The sequence below is a fragment of the Micropterus salmoides genome, unplaced genomic scaffold (assembly GCF_014851395.1).
Source record: "Micropterus salmoides isolate LMB-PRFRI ecotype aquatic unplaced genomic scaffold, ASM1485139v1 Ms_hic_scaffold_9, whole genome shotgun sequence".
NCBI classification, from domain to species: Eukaryota; Metazoa; Chordata; class Actinopteri; order Centrarchiformes; family Centrarchidae; genus Micropterus; species Micropterus salmoides.
The window spans coordinates 9,317,524-9,339,352 of NW_024044681.1; the positions used below are offsets into that span (position 1 = coordinate 9,317,524).

At 40.9% G+C, this 21,829-nt stretch overlaps 1 protein-coding gene across 1 annotated transcript in view; it reads left to right on the top strand.

Moving 5' to 3' along the window:
- The first annotated feature begins 7,400 nt into the window (after positions 1 to 7,400).
- si:dkeyp-23e4.3 (rho GTPase-activating protein 7) overlaps positions 7,401 to 21,829 on the top strand; it is a 113,858-nt gene continuing 99,429 nt past the window's right edge. The window contains exon 1 of the mRNA XM_038708719.1: positions 7,401 to 7,621. Within this exon, the coding sequence (XP_038564647.1) occupies positions 7,501 to 7,621 (121 nt within the window). The 5' untranslated portion in view covers positions 7,401 to 7,500. The remainder of the gene's footprint in view (positions 7,622 to 21,829) is intronic.

Genomic DNA, 21,829 nt, shown 5'->3' on the forward strand with positions numbered 1-21,829 from the left:
GAGAGGGGGAATGACACATTTATTGATGATTTGATCACACAACGTTCCTCACCAACCTTTGGTCAAAGTTAAGGGTTTTATTTTAATCTTAAAATCTAATCTTGACTTCAGCTCTTGTGAAACCTTCATGTGTCTCCTGGCCAACAGGGGGCAGCACTGAGCCAGGTTATAGTTATCAAAGGTGAGGTCACAGGGCAACAACAATGGCAGGAAGCACAAAGAGGAGGAAAAACAGCCAAACTAAACATGTAACTGACAAGAAAAGTTCAAAAGCGAGCTGAAGATCTGTGCTGAAGAATTTTGCTCACTTCTCCAGCACGTGAGGAGAGTTTACTGATGCTGTTTGCTGCAGCCAGAGACCTGATTGTTGCTGTAAGGTAGACAGCTCATCAACATGAGTGACAAGCTTCTGGGCAGGAACAACAGCAGCAGAGGAGAAGAAGACCAGACTAACAATAGAGGCTGTGCCTGGAGTCAAAAACTGGGGGAGAGGTGAGTAGAGGAGACGGGTTAAAGAAAGCTTTTAGTCCTCATGACAATCAAAGGTATTGTGGGTTGTGAGCAGTGGGGTGCAGCTCAAAAGGTTCATGATATTTTGGACACTTGAGTGTGTATTTCTGGCTTTTTTTTTTTTTACCTGTGTGTGCAGTTTAGGGAGGTTTGATATACTGGAGCTGTAAATGCTGAACAAAAAAGCAGGTATTTTAAATCCAAAATAAGAAAGATTGCATGGCTTTATTGTAGCTGAGATACTTAACTCATGTAAAACATATCGTAGATCAATATCACACAAAACTCCTTTTTAGGCTACCACTTTGGTCCGGATTGAAATATTTAAAAAACTATATTATCAATTGCTATGAAATTTTGTGCATATGTTTATGCTCCACAGAGGATGAATCCAATTATTTTGGTGATCACTTGGCTTTTCATCTTGCCCTATCAGCAGGCCAAAGTGTCCGCTTATCCAGTTAAATATTTCAACATCTACTAGATATATCTTTGCCTTTTAACAAAATACCTGCAAAATTAACGGCATTCCCATCAGCCTCAGCTGTACTTTGTGTTAATTAGTAATTAGCACATGTTACTGTGCTAAAATAAGGTGATGACAATGGTAAACATTATACATGCAGATGTATAGCAGATCTGCATGTCATCATGAGTATGAAACCATGCTAGCGTTTGCATTTATCTCAAAGCACCGATGTGCTTAACACTCTTAGTCTTGTAAAAAAACAATGTGTATTTTGTATGAAACAACTGAACTGAAGTGATGCAAATGAGGCAAGACTTGTGCTTTGTCATAAGGGAGATCACTTCATTACTGTCGGATGGAAAACTTAAAGCATATTTAATTAGTAGTCACTGCGTTACTTAAACTGTTGTAAAAGAATGCACAAATATCAGCTTTAATGCCTCAAATCTGTCTTTTATGTCACTTTTATTGTGTCACTTTGTTTTGACAGATGATCTTGGAAACCAAAGGCCCTTCAAAGTGTCAGTGAACAAGGAACTGAACTCCCACCTGCTTACTCAGTGCGGTGAGTCACTCTGGATGTGTGCATTAGCTAGACACATGCAAATGCAAAAGGATGTGCTCTGTCACAAGTAAGACTGTGCCTCTTTTTGTTGGCTGCTTGGCATTTCCCTCCAATCCACAGTGAGGGGAGTTCAGATCATAGTGGCGCAACATGCAGCTGAGTGCTATTTAATTACCTGCTTTTGGAAAACCGCTGGGAATGCAATTAATTTAGGACTTGTTTGAAGGGTAAACAAATGTGCCAGAAGACGTCTCCCATCAGAGGAAGAGGAGGGGGCGGGGGAGGCAGAAGCTGCTTTCTATCACAAATATTATAATAGCCGTCTGAGAAGCTCTTGGAGGGGATTAAAGGCATGCAGTAATAGTGACATTGAATGGTTTAAACTTTGCATAACACCACAGTGAATTGATCAAGCTTTGGGTTGTGCTGATATTCAAGTACTGAGCTTTGTTCCAAAACACTTGAGTGTAAAGACTTTGGAAACAAAAGCAGAAGAATAACATGGAAAAGAACTTTGCTTTTATCCTTGAGAACACTTCTTCAAAGCTGAAATGTTGACTTTCATGTTGATAGACATGCCGAGTAGGTTTGAGACTTCAGGTGGTGGATGTCTAATTTGGGAGCTTGAAGATCTCCTTGTCGTTCAAATGGATACAGTCTGCTTTTACTGTGGATAAATTAGAAGCCAACAAAACTTCTGAAACAATGAAATGTCTTTGTGGCTGCAAGTTAAAGCCAAGTTCAGTATTTCAGCTGAGTAGAAACTTGATGACAATTGTGGTGTTTGAACCATCATTGTAACACGTACTGTTTTTATTGTTCTTTAATTTGAAGTAAGTTGAACGACTTAGTTTGTCAAGTGTTTAGCATGTGACCATTCGATATACTTACATACATGTATCGACACATTGGATGCATTTAGCACTGGAGTTTTTTTTAATGGGTTCTCTGTAGGTTTCAGGTAGTTTATCCCCCTCTGGCGTACCTGTGATAATGTGTTTTACATCAACCTGCAATGATTGGTCTGGCAGAGCTGAGGGAGGAAAAACCCAGAGCCATGTAGACAGCTGAAATCAAAAATGACCTGGTCTGGTTTGACTATTTATAAAGCATAAAGTATAAATTATCACCCAAGTCTTTGTTACACCTTTTTAGCCAACGTCATCCCAACTCATTACCACAAGCTTTACAGTTATGTTTGGAATTTATGGTCAATAAACCTTATTTACATGAAATTCTCATCTCGAAACACTCATTTTTGAGTAAAATAAGAAGAAATTTTGAATTATTACAGACTGGTATTATCAACTTTTTGCCGGGATATTCTCAGATGCCATCAGGAACTGAAATCTTAAAGGATGGTGGACCAAAGCTCCTGTATCACATCCACGCCCCACTCCTCAAGGTCTGAGAAAAAGATCTGCCCTCAGAGCTCAGGGATGCTCTAATAGTGACCTGAAAAAGGGGGACAAGGCTGACTACTGTGGAAACTACATGGGCATCTCACGCCTGTCAACAACAGGCAAAATCCTTGCTCGTGTCCTCGCAAACTGACTGCTACCACTGTGCTGTTGTGTTCTCCCAGAATCACAGTGTGGCTTCAGCCGATCTAGGGGTACAGCAAACATGATATTCACAGCCCGCCAACTTCAGGAAAAAGGCAGACTTGTTACTGTATACGGTATCATAGACCTGACAAAGACCTTAGACATGGTACACCACCAGTCTCTGTGGAGCATACTATCAAGGTACGGCTGCCATCATAATTAGATCAGAAACTTTAGGCTTCTACACGACGGTATGTCAGTCACAGTGCTTAGCAGCAGAGGCTCTGAGTCCTGGCCTTTCACGGTGGAAACAAGTCAAACAGGGATGCATCATTGCACCATCTTCGTTGCTGCCATACTCCACCTCATTGGTGGAGAGCTGTCACAGGGGATCCCGATCCTGTACACAGCTGTTGTCAGGCTCTTCAGCCTTAATAGGTTTAAGGCCAAGAGGAAAGTCAGCAACATCACCATCATGGAGCGTCAGTATGCAGACAACAATGCCACTGCATCACACTCCAAAGAAGACCTCCGAGCATCCTGAATGTCTTTCCCAAGGCATGCAGAGCCCTGGGCCTAGCCTTAAACATAAAGAAGAAGTGGATGTCATTGAAGACCTTGACAAGAGCAGTGTTAGAAATCCTGACTAGGAGACATGAAAACAGTTGTTTGCCAAGAAGTTGTGCATATTTTTCAATGATTTTACTTAAAACTTACTTATTTGATATGGCCCCAAACTGTTTTTCAGTGAAGTGTTCTTTTTTAAGAGTGGCTAGATGAGTGGCAGTTTTCAGGTGCCAGTGGGAACCTGACAGAATAGACATGTTGACAGTTTGTAGAAGGTCTGAGGCCGTGCAATTGACCCTTTGCTAAGCCCCGCCCCCCCTTAGTTACTGTTGCTAAGTCTGACAAACTGACGGCGCTGCCACTGTCTATCACTGCACTCCCCGGAGAAATATTGTCAAATTTGTTGGAAAAAATGATCTCAGAAAGAAGCAGACAGTTTTGCAGTTGCATTATACATTTGAAGGTTGTATTAAGTGAAGCCCGCTGCGTATTCGGGGCGTGGCTTAGCGAAGGGTCAATTAACAACATTTTTGAAAAAGCCTGTTGGCAGAAGGAAGAAGTTTAAGATGCTGAATAATGTCCTCCGGGTTTTTATGGTTGATAGGATCAAATTGTGTCATGCTATTTGAATTACTTTAAGCGGACACAGGGACAACACATAATCTGTACCTCATATGGGAGCACCGATTGCTTGTCCAATTTTCTGAATTTTGTCAGTGAAGAAGGAGGCAAATTCATTGCAGGCCCTGGTGGATAGAGGTTCCGAGTGTACTGACACGGGAGGGTTGGTTAGCCTCTCGACAGTAGCAAACAAGGCGTGAGCATTATTGTTTTGGCAGGGTCAGAGAAGAAAGACTGCCTTGCATTTCACAGCTCCAAATTATAAATGCCAAGTCTCTCTTTACAGACGTCATAATGGACCTGGAGATTTTCTTTTTCACCACCTGCATTCAGCTTTTCAATACCTTTCTATTCTTATCAGTGTGGCACTTCTCCATGGAGATCTTTTCTTCCCAGAGGCCGCCTTCACCTTAGTGGGTGCCAATGGCCTCAATAACACTTGTAATTTTAGTTAAAGTTGAATTAAAATTGTCGACAATCTAGGTGACTGAGACCCATGAGATGGCGGGGGTGGAAGAGAAATCCTGAATAAATATTTCACTGGTGTTTTCAGTGATATGCCATTTTGTAATTACCTTAGTTTGAACATTTGCGGATAGTACTCTCAAAGAAAACACAGGAATGATTAGAGCGATAGCAACACAGCCACCACAACCTTGGAAAAGTTCAGATCCTTGGAGAGACCAGAGTTGTGTGTGAATACTGTGGACTGTGCTGACTTCTGCTGTTCATTTGACAGCTGTTCATTTTGATTTATTGAGTGTGTGTGTGGAGAGAGCTGTGCTGTGTATGTTAATGTCCTTCATTTCATTGACCCTTTGCTGGGTTTGTCATTACAACCATGGACATTTTGCATGGACAAGCGTTGGGTAAACAATTGGGGCTGATAATGTGATCATTTGGCAACTTAAGACTGAACATTTCCAACTTGCATTTCCTACCTGCACACAGTATGGCTGTTATTTTACAACTGTATTGTCCTTCAGTGTTTTTTATGGGTTTAAAACAGTGGAAACCTCTTTCAGTGATCACGTCTGTCCAGGTCAAATTGCATTATTATAATGGCTGATTATTATAACGAAATATTTTTCTTTTTTGTCATTTCTCATGGAAATTTTATTGACATTGGTATATTTACCTTTTTTTTAATAAGAGTTTCAGTTCTGACGCCAAAACCGCAGATATTGGGATACCTTAGTTTGAAATTCATAAATCAAGCATAGCGTTAGTTCAGATCGACAGCGGAGTCAAGCTCGGCTCACACTCCCAGCGCATCACCTGATAGCAACCCACATCAAGTCAAGCCACATCAGCTGACAGCTCAGCTGATTTCCCTCTAAACACTCATTGGCAAAGCCATACAAGGCGCCCAATTTAAGCTGCTCTAGCCTGCCTACCCTTGCTGCTCGCAACCCACTGCCACCCCAGCTACTCCTGTAAAACTATTCCTGGTCAATCAAATTATTCTGTATTATTGATGCTGCTCTGTTCTGTACCCTGGGGGGGTCTTTGCTGCTGCTCTCTCTGCCCCGGGCTTTCCATGTATGCACATGGATAGGCAGAGAAGCGTGCTTCCCTGCCTTATGGCCTTTCACAAAGGCGTGTGGAAGGGCGGGGAGCTGCTCTCCCCGCCTTATGGCTCTCCGTGTAGGCACGTGGAGAGGCAGTGGGGTCCCAGAAACGTGCCACACCGCAAAAAATAACTACTGCAAACAATGAAGTATTTGATAAAGTTGTCCTGACTGATATATATACTTTATACTTGGAGCTAAAAATCGGTACTGTAAAAGTACTGAGGTTCAAATCCCTAGATGGGACTGAAGCTCCTTCGGAGGGTCCACTCACTACCCTTTTTACCAACTACAGCGATGTTGCCCACTGAGATCCTATCCCCTTTCCTTCCCTCTCCTCCTCCCATTCATCACTTCCTAGTTTTTATCCTCCTCCTTCCCAGCAGTCTTGACCTGTACTGTTTATTTGTCCTCTTTCCCAAGAGAGGAAGTGTGTTTAAACAGATTTAACATTGATGATGATGAGGATGTGTGTGCTGATGTCTGGGTGGTTCACTAAAGCTAACTGGCTGCATCTGACAGATGGGAAGACTTTCCCAACTTCCTCTGCCTCAGCCTAAGGTTTGTCCATATGTTTACCAAAAGTCAAGTCAAATGTGTTTATACAGCCCAATATCAGAAATCACTAACTTGCCTCAAGGGGATTTAATAAACTGGACAGCATATAACACCCTCTATCCTTAGACCCTTGATTCAGAGGGAAAAACTCACCAAGTTGATTTTAGTTTTGAATACTATTACTAGTCAAACCATTCTTCTCTCATTGACCCATGACCTCCGCCTGATGACCTGAGAAGGAAATTCAGTGGACAAGTCAGAAATGCACTGTATCTGATCCCCTGTATTCAGTACTGTCTTTTGGGACATATGTTGAGCGGATCTAAAGCATGTGGTGACATAAACAAACAGAAGAGCTTTGATGATAGCAGGCCTATCTTGCTAACCTGAATCGTTTGTTTACTTCAATTGCCCGAATTGTAAATGTATGTTTCAAATGAAATCCACTTTTGCTGGGCTCGGGGGAGGCATGAACTTTTTTCGGCTTCTGAAGGCGGGCGTGACAGAAAAAGTTAGAGAACCTCTGGACTAGAGTAAATCACTTTGGGCCTAAGTCAAGTCTAAAGTCATTCAAAACGAGCTTGTGTTTATAATGCTAGTGTGTCTCTGTTTCCATTTGTATGTGTGTGTGGAGCTGATGTTTTTAACTCAGGTTAGATGTCATTTCCTCTCTTCAGGCCGGCCAAATCCCACACAAACAGAAGAGAAACACTTCTCGCTCTTCTTCTCATGCACTTGAAAAAACACAGATGCACACTCACACACCATAATAGTTTGTTCATCCGCATAAATAGTAATTCATACACATTTTCTTTTACTCACCTTTCCTCAAACATACACACACAACTTTCTGAAGAGGGAGGTGTAGCGATTGAGAGGACAGGGGTGTTACACAAATTGCATGCAGATTTTTTGCAGCAAGTGTCAGCCGCCCTGCCTCCTCCTCCTCCTTCCTCACTTTGCTGAACTCTTAAGTCAAACACACCCTCGGCATGAGCCATGAAGGAGCGAGCGCTGCCCACATAGGTTTGAAACTCTTCAGGAATGCAGGTTTTTTTCAGTAGGAATATGTAACTGTTGAACATATGGAATATGGCTCAAACCCCGGTGGTAAAAACTTCCCTGCGGCGATCCTTTAGCGAACATGTGAAAGACTCCACCAACAAGGCGTGGGATGTCTTCTGGAGGAGTGTGAGGGAGAGGCGGCTGTGGGGTGAGTTGGGATAAGATGTGAATGTAGATTATTCTGATTATTCTGCTGGTTGGTTTACGCAAGATTACAGTAGCATCTTGGTAGCAGCATCCCAAGCATGATTCAAGAAATTGATATTATGAATGGGAGTATGTTATGGTAGATATCATTTTACATTAAATTATAAATATGTATTATAATAAACAGATGGGGATGTCAGTCTTTGGCTTATACTTGGCATCCCTTGTAAGTCTGTGAAGTTTTAGTTTTTTTTTAGTATTTTTCAGATATTTGTTTGTTTGTTTTAATTCATCATTTGAAAAACTTCTTAGGCATTTCTTTAAATCTTTCTTAAAAGAATTATTTCAACATTACCATTTAAATGCAGCTCCCAAGCAGGGATGTCACTCTTAATGAGGAACAGAAGTGTCCAGAGCAGGTCGAGTTTTTTACAAACTGATACTGGAGCTTAACATCTAATTTATTGACGTATTTCAGGAGCCTAGTTTCATGCATCACGAACAAAAGCTGGAAGAAGCTATAAGAAAGAACCAAATGTGAATCTGTTAATCCTGAAGAGTAGCTGACACTGACACACAGCTAGGCTTCACGCCGCCTTGGGGAAACATGATTTTTTATAAAGTTCACATCTCTCCTGTAGCTAAAGTTCATTCATTAATATAGAATTCAACTCTTCTGAGCCATTTGGTGGATGAGCTAAAGGTCAAGACTTTTTCAAAAACATTATATGGTGGAGTTGGTGGAACAGGTGATGCTTAACATTGAGCTCCTGTCAGAGATTGAAAATACAGTTAAAGTTGTTTCAGCCTTGTTGATTGCAATGGCGTAGTGTGTCTCTTTAATCTGTTATTATTGGTTTCTGAAAACACTGGACTTCTATGGCATGGAGACATGAGTTGCGTCCGGCTTTGGCTACACAGTCAGTACTTACTGGGATATTAAATCATGTCAGCTATATCCTATATAATATATCTCAAACCACTTTTAAAAGCTGTTTATAATCTGGTCATCTCCTGCTTGTTTCTGTCCATCATTAAGGCAGCTCCACAAAACCACTAGCATGTGAGCTGTAGCTGTGAATGATTATGGTTTCACATCTCATTGAAGGAGAGTGTTTCCAGTGTTTGTTAGACACTGTGATGGTGACTCAAATGTTGTTGATACTCGAGGTGCAGGCGTCTGGCAGTGTTTCATCACCATTAACACAAAGCAGGTTTTAATCGATCAGTGAGCCTGGGAAACAGAGCGGTGTTGTGTGGTGAGAAAATGGTGTTTAAGTTGAAGCTGCAGGAAGCGGTTTTGTTTTATTTTCCTGGAGGGTGTGTGTGTGTGTGTGTGTGTGTGTGTGTGTGTGTGTGTGTGTGTGTGTGTGTGCGCGCGCTTGCTTGTTAGTGGTTACTTGTGACCGCAGGTTAATTCACTGAGCTGGTTGGAAAATGTTAAGGCAGCCAAGAGGATGAAACTCCACCTGCTGCAGCCATGTGCTGAGCTAGTCTCAGGTGTAAATGTGAGGGACTGTATGAATGTAAAACTGGGAACTGCAAAATGTCATCACTGACGAAAGAAACAAAGCAACCTGTACAGGTATAAATGAAATGCAGTTGCAACTGAAATTTGAGAGCTGGGTAATATTTTGCTGTATGTTTTTCAAATTGTTTTCAGTTTATTTGTGAAATGAATTTAATTTGATTTGAATCCAGTGAGCTTCACGTAATTCTACCGATAATCTGTGATACTGGTGAGGTGAGGTCAGTTTCTTTCTTCATTATTCAGCAGCTTACCTTCCTTATTAGACATTTCTATTATTGTTTATTATTATTATTATTAGTTAGTTTTGATTCTATTGTATAAAACATCATTGAGTTGTAGACAGGGGTGGAAATTAACACATGCTAAACGCGGGTGAATTTTCCGTTTGGCTGCCAAATGTCTGAAGACTACCTGCCATATTGGCGGGTAAAAATATTCGTCATATAATTTCTATTTTGACCATAAGTAGCAGCAGATTGGCGTTCTCATTTGTTGTGTCGCACTTAAATTGGTCCCCGATGTACCAAGGTATCTAAAATCGTGTAACACACTGATTAGGGGCGTTCATTGGTTGTTGTGTATGTTCTTTTCGTGTTACTCGTGTTTGATTGGCGTAGATTGTTAAGAGGGTGGGGGTTAGGCGACAAGCGACAGGAGTCAAGAAACTCTGCTCCATACCTTTCATAAAATGCAGCAGGCCGGCAGATTGGTGCAGTACCCCCGTGAAATAAGGCAGCGTGAAAGCTGCTAGTGTGAGGAGCTAATGACAAAAGTTGTTGTGTTTTTAGCTGGTAGTTGGCTGTTCAGTCAGTTTCTGTCACACTTTCAGATCTTCTAATAGTCCTGCTGTCCACCCCAGAGATCAAGGAGAAAGATCCATAGGCTGTATGAAAAATGTTGATCCCACAAAACCTGTGATGGTGTGGACCAGGACTCTGTCAGATCCAGGAGGCCAGAAGAGGGTGAGAGTTGAATAATCCTACTGTGTGTCAACGTCCAGACTCTCTCTTCCCTCTTCCTTGACTACCTGTGTGTATTTGTGTGTGCAGAACTGTGAGTGTGCATGTGTGGGAACAGTTTTTTTTCTGTGTGTGTTTAATTCAGACAGCTGGTTCTGTTTTTTCTGTGAGAGATGATACCTGGCTCCAGCTGTGTGTGTGTGTGTGTGTGTGTGTGTGTGTGTGTGTGTGTGTGTGTGGATTAAATCAACATATGACGTTAGAGCAGTTATGCTCACCGATTGGCTGAGATGGATTATGTAATGCTGTGCTGCATAATCCTGTAACACACATCACACACAGCAATGGGAAAAACAGACAGGGCGAATCACAGCAATGGTTTTGCATGAAATTGTTTATATTCCATACATTTATACAATGTTAAATATTTTTATATTATTTAATATTATAAACTGCCTTAATTCTTCGTGCAGGCAGCCAGGTGTTTGAGACATTCCTCAGAGACTTTGGTCCACATTGACATGATAGAATCGCGCAGTTGCTGCAGATTTGTCGGCTGCACATCCATGATGTGAATCTCCCGTTCCACCACATCCCACAGGCGCTCTGTTGGATTGAGATCTGGTGACTGTGGAGGCCATTGGAGTGCAGTGAACTTATTGTCATGTTCAAGAAACCAGTTTGAGATGATTTGAGCTTCGTGACAAGGTGCATTATCCTGCTGGAAGGAGCCATCAGAAGATGGTACACTGTGGTCATAAAGGGATGGACAGCAACAATACTCAGGTAGGCTGTCGCGTTTAAACGATGCTCAGTTGGTACCAAGGGGCCCAAAGCGTGCCGAGAAAATGTCCCCCACACCATTAAACCACTACCAGACTGAACCGTTGATACAAGGCAAGATGGATCCAGGCTTTCATGCTGTTGACGCCAAATTCTGACCTACCGTCTGAATGTTGCAGCTGAAATCGAGACTCATCAGACCAGGAAAAGTTTTTCTAATCTTCTATTGTCCAGTGTTGGTGAGCCTGTGTGAACTGTAGCCTCAGTGTCCTGCTCTTAGCTGACAGGAGTGGCACCTGGTGTGGTCTTCTGCTGCTGTAGCCCACCTGCTTCCAGGCTCGACGTGTTGAGCGTTCAGAGATGGTGTTCTGCATACCTCGGTTGCAACGAGTGGTTATTTAAGTTACTGCTGCCTTTCTGTCATCTCACACCAGTCTGCCCATTCTCCTCTGACATCGACAAGGTATTTTTGTCCACACAACTACCGCTCACTGGATATTTTCTCTTTTTCGGACCATTCTCTGTAAACCCTAGAGATGGTTGTGCTTGAAAATCCCAGTAGATCAGCAGTTTCTGAAACGCTCAGACCAGCCCGTCTGGCACCAACAACCATGCCACGTTCAAAGTCACTTAAATCGCCTCTCTTCCCCATTCTCATGCTCAGTTTGAACTTCACCAAATTGTCTTGACCACGTCTACATGCCTAAATGCATTGAATTGCTGCCATGCGATTGACTGATTAGCTATTTGTGTTAACAACCAACTGAACAGGTGTCCCTAATAAAGAGGTGTGTTTATAACATTGAATTTATCAACAAGAATGCCGTAATGTTTGCTAAAATACTGATTTGAACATCTCGTATTGTCTTATAATGTGTCTTACCCTATTTTTGCTTAAATCATATTTTTCGATTGATATTAAAAATTTGTTCAAATTCCTATTCAAATTAAACTTGGAGCTGCTACAACCAATGACTTCTAACCAAAAGTTCAACCAGCCAATCAACCCACAATCCAGTCCACATGTTTTAACTGGTCAGACTGTAAATAATCAGAAATGATCATGCCAGAATTGAGCTATCATGAGAAAGATAAACTTTAAAACAAATGTAAATAGGACTGTTAATTATAAAATAGATTTCATGTTGGATTATTCACACAAACCAAAACATACCCATATTTAGGCTTCAATATCTTATCAACAAAGCAATCATCTTCCAAATCACTACCAAGACACACCTCTGAAGAGGTGAAATGAGTTCTTGACAGCCAAAACATGCCAGCATCTAGTCGCCACTGCATCTTAAAGGAAACTTATGTCATACGAACTATGATAACAGTTTACTCACCAGTTTCATTGCAGTTAAAAGTCTGTAAAGTTATTTTATGTAAAACAACTTATTAGGAAAGCACACCTGAAAGAGCTGCTGTAATTAGAAAAAACATAACCAATAATGATGATTGTCAAAACTGTTAGGTGTACACATGTACTAAAAAAGAAACATAATTTTCCTTTAAGGCTTTTGGCTCCACTGTTTGGCTCGGGATAAATCATTTTGCACCACACTACAAAGCAGACAGTAAGTACATACTTGACACGGTTTCTGTGTACTTGGCCTGTTAAATTCATATGATGTCTGTGCAGTCATATATTTTGTCCAGCTGTGCGGACGCCTATCGAGACGAGCAGCTGGTAAAATTGACTCCCCTCAAACCATCACAGATAATTTTGACACATGTTGGTCACATTTCTGTGATCTGTGTGTGTGTGTGTATGTGATTTAACTACATCCCATCTAAGGGGAAAAATCCAACACACAACCCAGTGATCACTCAGATTTGTTGAAATTGGGTTGTGGTTGTTGTTTTATTCTTTTCATAACCGAGCTGTGCGTGAACTCAACTTGCATTTGTGTCTGTCCTGAGGAGTGACGACCGCATTTAGCTGCAGTGCAAACACAACCCGAGAGAAGCTCTAATCCTTATTTCTGTCTCTCTCTATTTGTCCTCCACTTTTTACCACTTACTGTCTTTAAGTCTCTCCACCACAGAAGGTCCATTCTCCTTCATCAGCCCATCCTAATATTTACTCCTCTGTTGTCATAACTGACAGCCCAAATATGGTCCTCCATTCAAAACCCCACAGGCATGCTTTTCCAAACACAGACTTTGCCAGATGCACTATGTAAACTTTGACGTAACTTTTTCCTCATGCCTGGATGGACTCATCACCAATATGACAGAAACTGAAATGTGACCGCCAGATGCAAATTTGAATTTACGGCGGTGGCGTCAGTTGCGCATATATCCACAGAAATCTTCATCAAATGTAATGGTAAGAATTTCGACTTTGAATAAGCAAAAAACAGCAGGAGACGATGGTAAAGGACTTAAAAGGACATTTTGATCAAATCCAGATATATTGGAGTTTTTATAGACTTAAAGGGATGTTTCTGAAGTCATCATGTTTCTGCTCTTCAGCAGGGAAAAGACTGCACCAGATTCTTTAATGTGACAGGAAGTAGTTGTTCAGGTTTTATAAGGCCACCATACTGCAAGTCCACACAGTGCCTGCACTTGTGTAGAACATTGTTTTTTTATAGTTTTATTCCCGTAGAATGTCAAATAAAATCTTTAAAGGACTGCAATAAATCCTTGGCGAGTGGAACTGCGGTCATGGCAGCACATCCACAGAGAAGCGAGCCAGGAAGTTTGATCTGAAGTTCCGCTGTAATTACAATTTCTCTGGTGCTCAAGTTTGATTGTTCATATGTCGTATCTGCAGGAAACCAACAGCTGACTTTCTGATCTTTCTGATTCTGTTTTCAATGAGAGAGAGAGAGAAAAAAAAAAACTTTTATTTTTGCTGGATTAATGCTATTAATATATAAATAAATATATTTGGATGCATTTACCACCGCTGGGTTTGTGGTACTGGAGGCAATTTTTAAAAATATGAGTGAAAACGACAGACAAACAGTTATTTTGGCACAGAGTTGTCAAGCTAAAAATATTCTATACATAATTTCCTGTTAAAGCAGAAGGAGATCCAGAGGCTCCCATTGTTTATGCACATAAACAGACAACTAATTATACAATAATTTTACATTTAATAATGAAGTGGTTCTTTAGGATGAAGATAACAGAAACTGAAAATAACAGAGAGAGAGAGAGACACCAAGGCAATGTGCCAAATGTGATAGAAGGACTCAATGTGAAGGCTGGTGTTTGTTCTGCAGTGATCAGAGACGGGGCCAAACTAAACAGCCAAGTGGGGAAAGTGGGGTGGGATCCTGGGAAACACACACACACACACACACACACACACACACACACACACACACACACACACACACACACACACACACACACACACACACACACAGTCCCTCCTCATATGTCTGCAGCTTTGACAGAAAGAGGAGAACACACACACAGGCACAGACTCTTTATCATCAGCTTTCAAACACACACACAGTTTTGTGTTCGTTTTTGCTACGTGTGTGGTCAATTATTCTGTTTTGGGGCAGAAGAAGCAAGTGTGTGCGTGCATGTGTGCACGTGCGTGAGACAGAGAGAGAGATCATCTGTCCGAGCTGCAGAAGGACATCAGGAAGAGCTTGTGTAAAAGAGAATGAACCACGGAGCTAAAAAAGAAAATAAACAGTGCAACAAAAATAACAATGGAATCGCAGCGATCAGGGCGTTCCCTTCGCTAAAATGATTTCAATCCACAATGACTTTTTTCAAGTTTTTTAAATCCGCCACATTGAGTCTCCCTTAACTGCAGGCAGCAGGATGAGAATCCACAATCCCACAATTTTTTATCTTAGGGAAGTTTTGTGTAGAAATAAAGAAATATTTTTCACCAAACCTAGTTGAAAATACTGTAATATTCAGTTATTTGCTTCTTCAACATCACAGGGCTGACAATTAAACAAACAACCATCCAGTTATTTATAGATCTACAGAATAATTACATTAATTATGAGATTAATCTTGTCACTGCCACTAACGGCAAAGCCAAACACTTTTGTGGAGAACTTGTTTCTAAAATCAGAAATTCTTGAAGTATAGTGTTTGACCATGACGGGTTTGGGGCTCAGTGTTACCACCAATAGTAGCACCTGCAGAAGCCACAGCAGCGTTTTTCTTGTGGCATTCGGTATCCATTTCAGTCATTTCTTAGCTGTTTTTCGTTTTTGGTTTGGAGACGTTTGTAGTCAGACTTGGGCACGCTGGTGTTCTCACATCATAGCTGTCTGGATTTCATCAATAGTATTACATCATCCTGAGCACTGGGACCACATGCTTTCCGTCCCTCCCTCTCTTTCTTTCTTCCTTTCTTCTCAACTCTTCTTTTTTTTGACTGTCCCTCTCTCTGTTTACTGTCACCCTGGCTGTATTCACATGACAGGCTCAGGGGAGTGCTGAGTGTCTGTGAGGGCTTTTTACTTTTCTGAATGAGGCTACATTACAGTTAAAAAAAATCTTTCCTTGTGAGAAGTGAAAAAAGCTGAAGAACCGGAAAAACAACCCAGCTGGAATTTTAAAAAGGGATTCAATTTTCAATTTTTTTTTCAACGCCAATGTCAGCCAAAAGAATTTTGAATATTGTCCATTTTAATGATCGGTTCCCCCTTTTGCACATTTTTTTTTTTTCAGAATTCATGAATATTTTACAGTACAAGGTGAGAATAAGAAGGAAACGGGTCTTCCTGTGCAGAATGGGAATGACTAACAACTTAGGCTGTACAGATTTTATGGATATGAAGCATTTGAAGATACTCCAAGAAATGGCATCACAATAAGCAAAACTACCAATGTAGGTAACGGCAGACCGTTTGTATTGCAGAGTTCAAAGGGCTAAGCTGAAAAGAAAATGTGTCTGTCTGTAATGCTGCAGAAGATGAGTCAGAAAAGTGCTTTGGTTTACGGTGCCATTCAAGAGTCTGTTAACTTGACCATATCTTCCTCCGCGAGTGAATGTGAGAGAGTGAATGTAATCGTTTCAGGGCAATTCGCAGAGAGCTTTGTGATTTTCAACCTTTCCATATGTCCAGAGAATTCCTGATGAGCAGGTGGCAGTTTACCTTCGATTTCTGGTCCACACAAAAAGAGCAAAGCTGGTCATTCTTCCATCCATTTATTCATCCATTTTCCGCCACTTATCCATGTCTGCATCTTAGTGCAAGCAGGCTAAGCAAGGTAGCCCAGACGTGACCAGATCCAGTCAATTCGAATTTCAGTTTTCTCAATGTAAACCCAAATCCCAACGTCAACAGGAGCTGATGCTATACGTTTTGGAACCACCGTGGTTATGCTTTTACAAAATGATGTTTTGTTGACTCATCTGTCTGCCCCAACTTCCTCCCTAAGCTGACTTTCCCGCCCTACAAGCATCACCTGACTTCCTCCTTTGGTCCAATCATGAATACTACAGCTGCTAGAGGGCTTTACCACTTCACAGTAGGCAAATGTTGTTTTGGAACACAGTGAAGTGAAATGATGCTGTTCTTAGTTTTAGGAGGACAGTCTCAGATTTGCACATCCCAGCACAGACGATGACTAAGTCCTCTCTATATATGTGGCTGTCAAATGATGCAACATGATGCAACCAGTGTACTTCACTCTTAAAACAGCAGCAGGGAATTATATTAAAAATAACAATTTGGCATATTTGCTGAAACTATCACTATTTCCTAAATGTACTACATGAGACAGATAATCCCTCTCCTCCTCGTGATCCTAATGCCACCGGGGTCTTGTCGAGACTCTTGCTGTGGAGACCAAGCCCTATGTGGCTCCTTTTTCGTGGTTTGATGAGAGTGGTTTACAAGCAGCAGAGAGATACTCACATTACTGTTGACACTGCACTCATCAGCTTGAAGATCTCACAGGGCAGCAACTGGCTACCAAGAAGAAGAAATTGACCAACAGAACAAAATATTCGGCCAGAAAGTGGAGATACAATCTTGGCTAACTGTGCTTTTTAACAACAAACTTATGATTTTGTAATGTTGAAATAAAATTTGGTTGTAAGCTGTGAGTTACATACTGAATAGTGAAAGCGGATCAGATTTTCAGGTTGAGAGGTCACAAGAATCTAATCAGATCACAAATAAAGATAAATCTTTAAATTAGGTAAATGTACATACAGTGCTGAAGCACTGCGTTTTTAGAGCTGGTCAGGGTCACATTCACTGAACACCGCACATCCTGTTTTTGCCGATCATATGAACCCTAAGCTAAACCGCAGTTGTTAAACTCAGCGAGCCTTGCGTTTGGTTTAATGGTTCGTTGGCTGTGACTGCCTTCATCAAAACACAGCGCTGACCCCTGGACTCTTAATGGACCAGGCTGAGTGTAAATCCAACAGCCTAATGAGCTGTTTGCTTTGTTTACAGCTCTGACCGGGCAGCAGAGTGTTGAAGAAATAATCTATAAACTCTACTTGCCTGATAGAAGGTAACAGCAGTCCCAATGAGGAGCCACAGTATTCTTTTAAATTGGGCCAACATGGATTGCTTTCTTTTACTTTTACAGTCTTTCAGCTGCCGACATATTTTAACTTGTGTGGTTTTGTAAAGTGTTACCACAATTCAGGATTCAGGCTGCCAGTATAAATGATATTGTGACCATTTTCCTGCCAAAACTGGTGACAGTGTAGAAATCTGAGATAGAGCGAAGTGTTCTGCTCCAACCTTTAAGTGTTTTGTTGGCATTTTCTGCATCTTTAAAACATAAAGGATCAGTCCAATGCTGCAATCACTCCTCAGTAGTGGAAGTCTACTAAAAGGATTAGCCTTTTGTTGCAAACACTGTGTTGCATACAAAACATGTTTAACCTTGTGTGTGTTTGAATAATATCAAAATGAAAATTCCATCCATCATCAACCGCTTATCCTGCGTACAGGGTCGCAAAAGAAATACTTACACCAGAGGTCACTAATAGGTCCGGATCCGGACCCAGCCGCCGTCCTCTCCGGACCGCCGACCTACAGCCCATTTATTATTGAGACTTACTACCTCGTGACGGAGCGTTTCTATTTTAACCCGCGCAGCTTTTCTAGCATTTACTGTACTGGTTTAGAGGACCAGGAAACTCACAGACCAATCGCATGTGCTCCAATCGTCTCATGTGACGCTGCTCAGCCAATCAAATCTGTGCATACCGAGGCTTGCGAGTCGAGTCCACGAGATTCACCAGACACGTTTTGGAAACACACCCGAATTGAGGAGACGAAAGATAAGAGTGATTTCACATGACTTTTAATCAAGAATGTACAGATTTTTACATGTACATTCCTCCCACGGGCAGTTCAAAACCAGAATATCTCATAGATCTGCAATATGCTAGCTGGAGCTCACGTTTCTCACTGAACAACAGAAAGTAGGAAAGTGGTAGCTCTGTAAGAGGAAATGAAAGAGAAGAGGAGGCATTACAGCTGTTCATTTGTTATGATGTGTTGAGTGTTTATTATAAAATCCCTCCAGTTTGATGTGAAAACTGACTGAAATATTATTTGATTTGACAGTCCGTTGTTGACTAAAAACATGTGTTGATACAACTATAGGTTATAGTACTGAATGATAACGCAAGTTCGTCGTTTTGATGTTCCGGACCTTTGCTTCAGGAAATTTTCTCTAACTAGACCTCTTTGAAATCTAATTGAATACCCCTGACTTACACCATATCACCATATCAATAGGTTCAACTAGCCGGTTCCATTTTTATACCTGATACGTGACCATGTGACACACTTAAATTCTGCATTTATTCATTACATCAAACTGAAATATTCTAGATGTCTTCAGCATTGTTTAATACACATTCCCCCAAATTTAGCCTGATTAATTTGGTATCTTATTATCTAGAATTTAATATAAAGTTTTGAACATTTGAGTAAAGTTTGTCCGCACAACATTGGTTTGTTAAGGACGGCCCCATCAGCAGGGTGGTGCCATGGGGTTGATGAGGTTAAAAAACAGCTGCCTGTATCTCCGCAATGAAGCACAATGAAAAGCACCTCAGGTTGTATTAAAGCAGCATAGGGACAGAGCTTTGAGGCAGACTGAAAAGAGGAAAAATATGCTGTCGGCAGAAGCCAGAGTCCTATATTCCACAGTATTTATTGTGTTGGTTTTATTATCTTGGACGAAATGTGCTTTAGCAGCTTCCAAAGAGAGCAGAGAGGGGAGGAGGAGGCCACCTGAGAGCCTCAGAAAGACCCCAAACGGCTGTTTTTCTCATCACCTCGCTGTAGGTTTTGAGAGAGGAAGGGTGTGGCAGTAAACCAGGGCACAGAGGAGGAAAAGCACTTATCTGAAATGATTCTGCTCTCTTGGAGCAGCAGGCTGTCCTATGGCTTAGAAAGTCTGTTTATTAAAGGTACAACAGACAACTTTTCAGCTTGAGGCAGTTGGTCACATATTGTAGAAAGTGAGATGTTTTTATTTGATTATAAGGCTGCTATATAAAATCTGTGAAAGTATCAAAATGCTCAAAAATGCACCGAGCAACCCCTTTGCTAAATATACTGTTCAAAAAACACTTAATCACACGCTTACTGTTTTATTTATTTATTTGTTTTAATTTAATATATTATTTTCATTTTCATTTATTATTTTCACACACACACACACACACACACACACACACACACACACACACACACACACACACACACACACACACTCATACTATTTTACTTATTTACTTATAATATTTATTTTTACAGAATTTTTATATTTTATATATATTTTATTATATATTTTTATATTTTGTATTAATACACACAAACACAACTATTGCGGTTTTATTTCCTTATCTAATGAAATATATGAAATTAATTGTCCATATGTTCTTTATATGTAGCTTTGGCAATATTGTTGTTATACATTCATACAAATAATTTGAATTTGAAATAACATCAAGTCAATTTAACCTCAGGGATATCAATCTGTCCATTTGGGAAGCATAAGCGATTGTGACAAAGTGTCACTTGTTTTGGTGTAAATAAAAGTGACAACAGGTCCACTGGAGAGGCAATAGCAAGTCAACCACCAAAAGGGAATGTGCAGGTGCTGGCCACCGACAATTGCTCACTCCTTATCCTTCCTGACTGATTGTTCTCTAGTCTTGCATTTCGCTAGTGTCCTTGACAATACTGGTAGCATGAGGCGGTACCTGCAGCCCATTCAGGTTGCACCGGTAGTCCCGCTTCTCCAGGACGGCACATCCATACTAGGGTTGGCCGATCTTCTCTATTTTCATATCATCTAATCATGGCTACTTGTGGTGGTGTTACGTTGCCAGTAAAATGCCAGCATGTAAAAAAATAAAATAAAAAGGCTGATTAGCTTTAGGAGAAACCACCAGAAACATCTGTAAATGCACAGTGCAGTGTTTCCCACAGAATTACTGTGCACGAGATGCTGAGGAGATACCAGGAGATGGACCTTACATGAAGAAGCTGGACAGGTCCATGAAAGCGCATCAACCCAGCAGCAGGACCAGTATCTATCCGTATCTAGTCAGTTGGTTATTTTGGTTTCCATTGACCGTTGTTATGTCATTTTGTTCTCAACAAATTATACAATGTACAGTAAAGATGTGGGAACTATTTTTTTTCATTGATTTTAGTGTTCCCGTAAATTGTTTTGAGCAGTGTATAAATCTTCACTGTAGGTGCACAGCTATACAGCAGACTAAAGACACTGCTGACTACAGTGGATTGCCTTTGAGATATTTGCTGGAGCCAATAGCGAAACTGTGAAAAACAAATTCAATGATGGTGATAACAAATCAGAAAATGATGAGATTCCATGAACAATAGTTTTTCTCTCTTCTCAAAGGTATGCTAAAAATAAGTTAGTAGAGCAGCAAGGAAACTGGCTGCACAAAAGTATAGACCAGCTGTCAAATTGGGTACAGTGTGCTTCATGTCAAGAAGAAACAAAATGTTTACCAGTAAAAGATAATCAAGTTCCCATAGGAAGTACAACAGAAAATACCACAAACAATAGTAAGTAATTATTCCGAAGCTATTGTATTGGGTTGCTCCATATTGTACGGGTTTCCATGATATTGTGCCCATTCCCCTGCAGTTTTTAATTTCTTTGTCTAACGTCAGAACCTTTTGTGAGCTGAGACTGAGACAGTATCTGCTTTGTCCTTTTAGAATGATACTCAACAGCACTCCGATCCAGACGCTCATCAGCTTGTGCCAGTTTCAGCCACTGGGAAATGAAAATTCACTAACTTTTTGTTTTACCTGTCAAACCAGATCATCCTGTGCCTTTTGGTGCTCATGAACTGATTAGATTGTCTTGTTTTAATTAATCCCACATGCATCTTCTGTGTCATTGTTGTACTTCCTGCTGCAGGCTCAGTTTAAACGAAAGCCCCAGCATGATTACTGATGTCGTTTTCATGTCCACAGAATCTTTTGGTGGTGAGTGTTCATATCTGCTGTAAATGGGACAAATTCTGAAAATCAGTTATGCACCTTCCTCTTCAGTTCATGCAGTGTTATGTTCATTTCATTCAGTCATTATTTGCGTATCTATGGCTGAATAACTTCCAATGTTGCTACTCAGGAGGGGAAAAAGTTTGTGTATTTGTCTCTTGCCACTTTTCCAATCTTGTAGGACACAGCGCTGGCAACAAATTGGTTGGGACAATGCAGGACAACAGCATTATGTCGGTGAGGCGGATGGCAGCAAGTCATCTCACTCAAAGTGGCCCCAAACAGACCTCATTTTCATTTCTGTTAGCGTGTAAACAGTCTGCTGCTGGGTGAGGACTTTCAATCTCTCAAAAAACATGCTTATTTTAAAGAAAGAAGAGTAGGTAAAGATAGCCGGATGGATTTGCTCACTTCCCTATCGCACATGCTGTGGCCAAAGCATTGAAATTATATACTGTAATTAC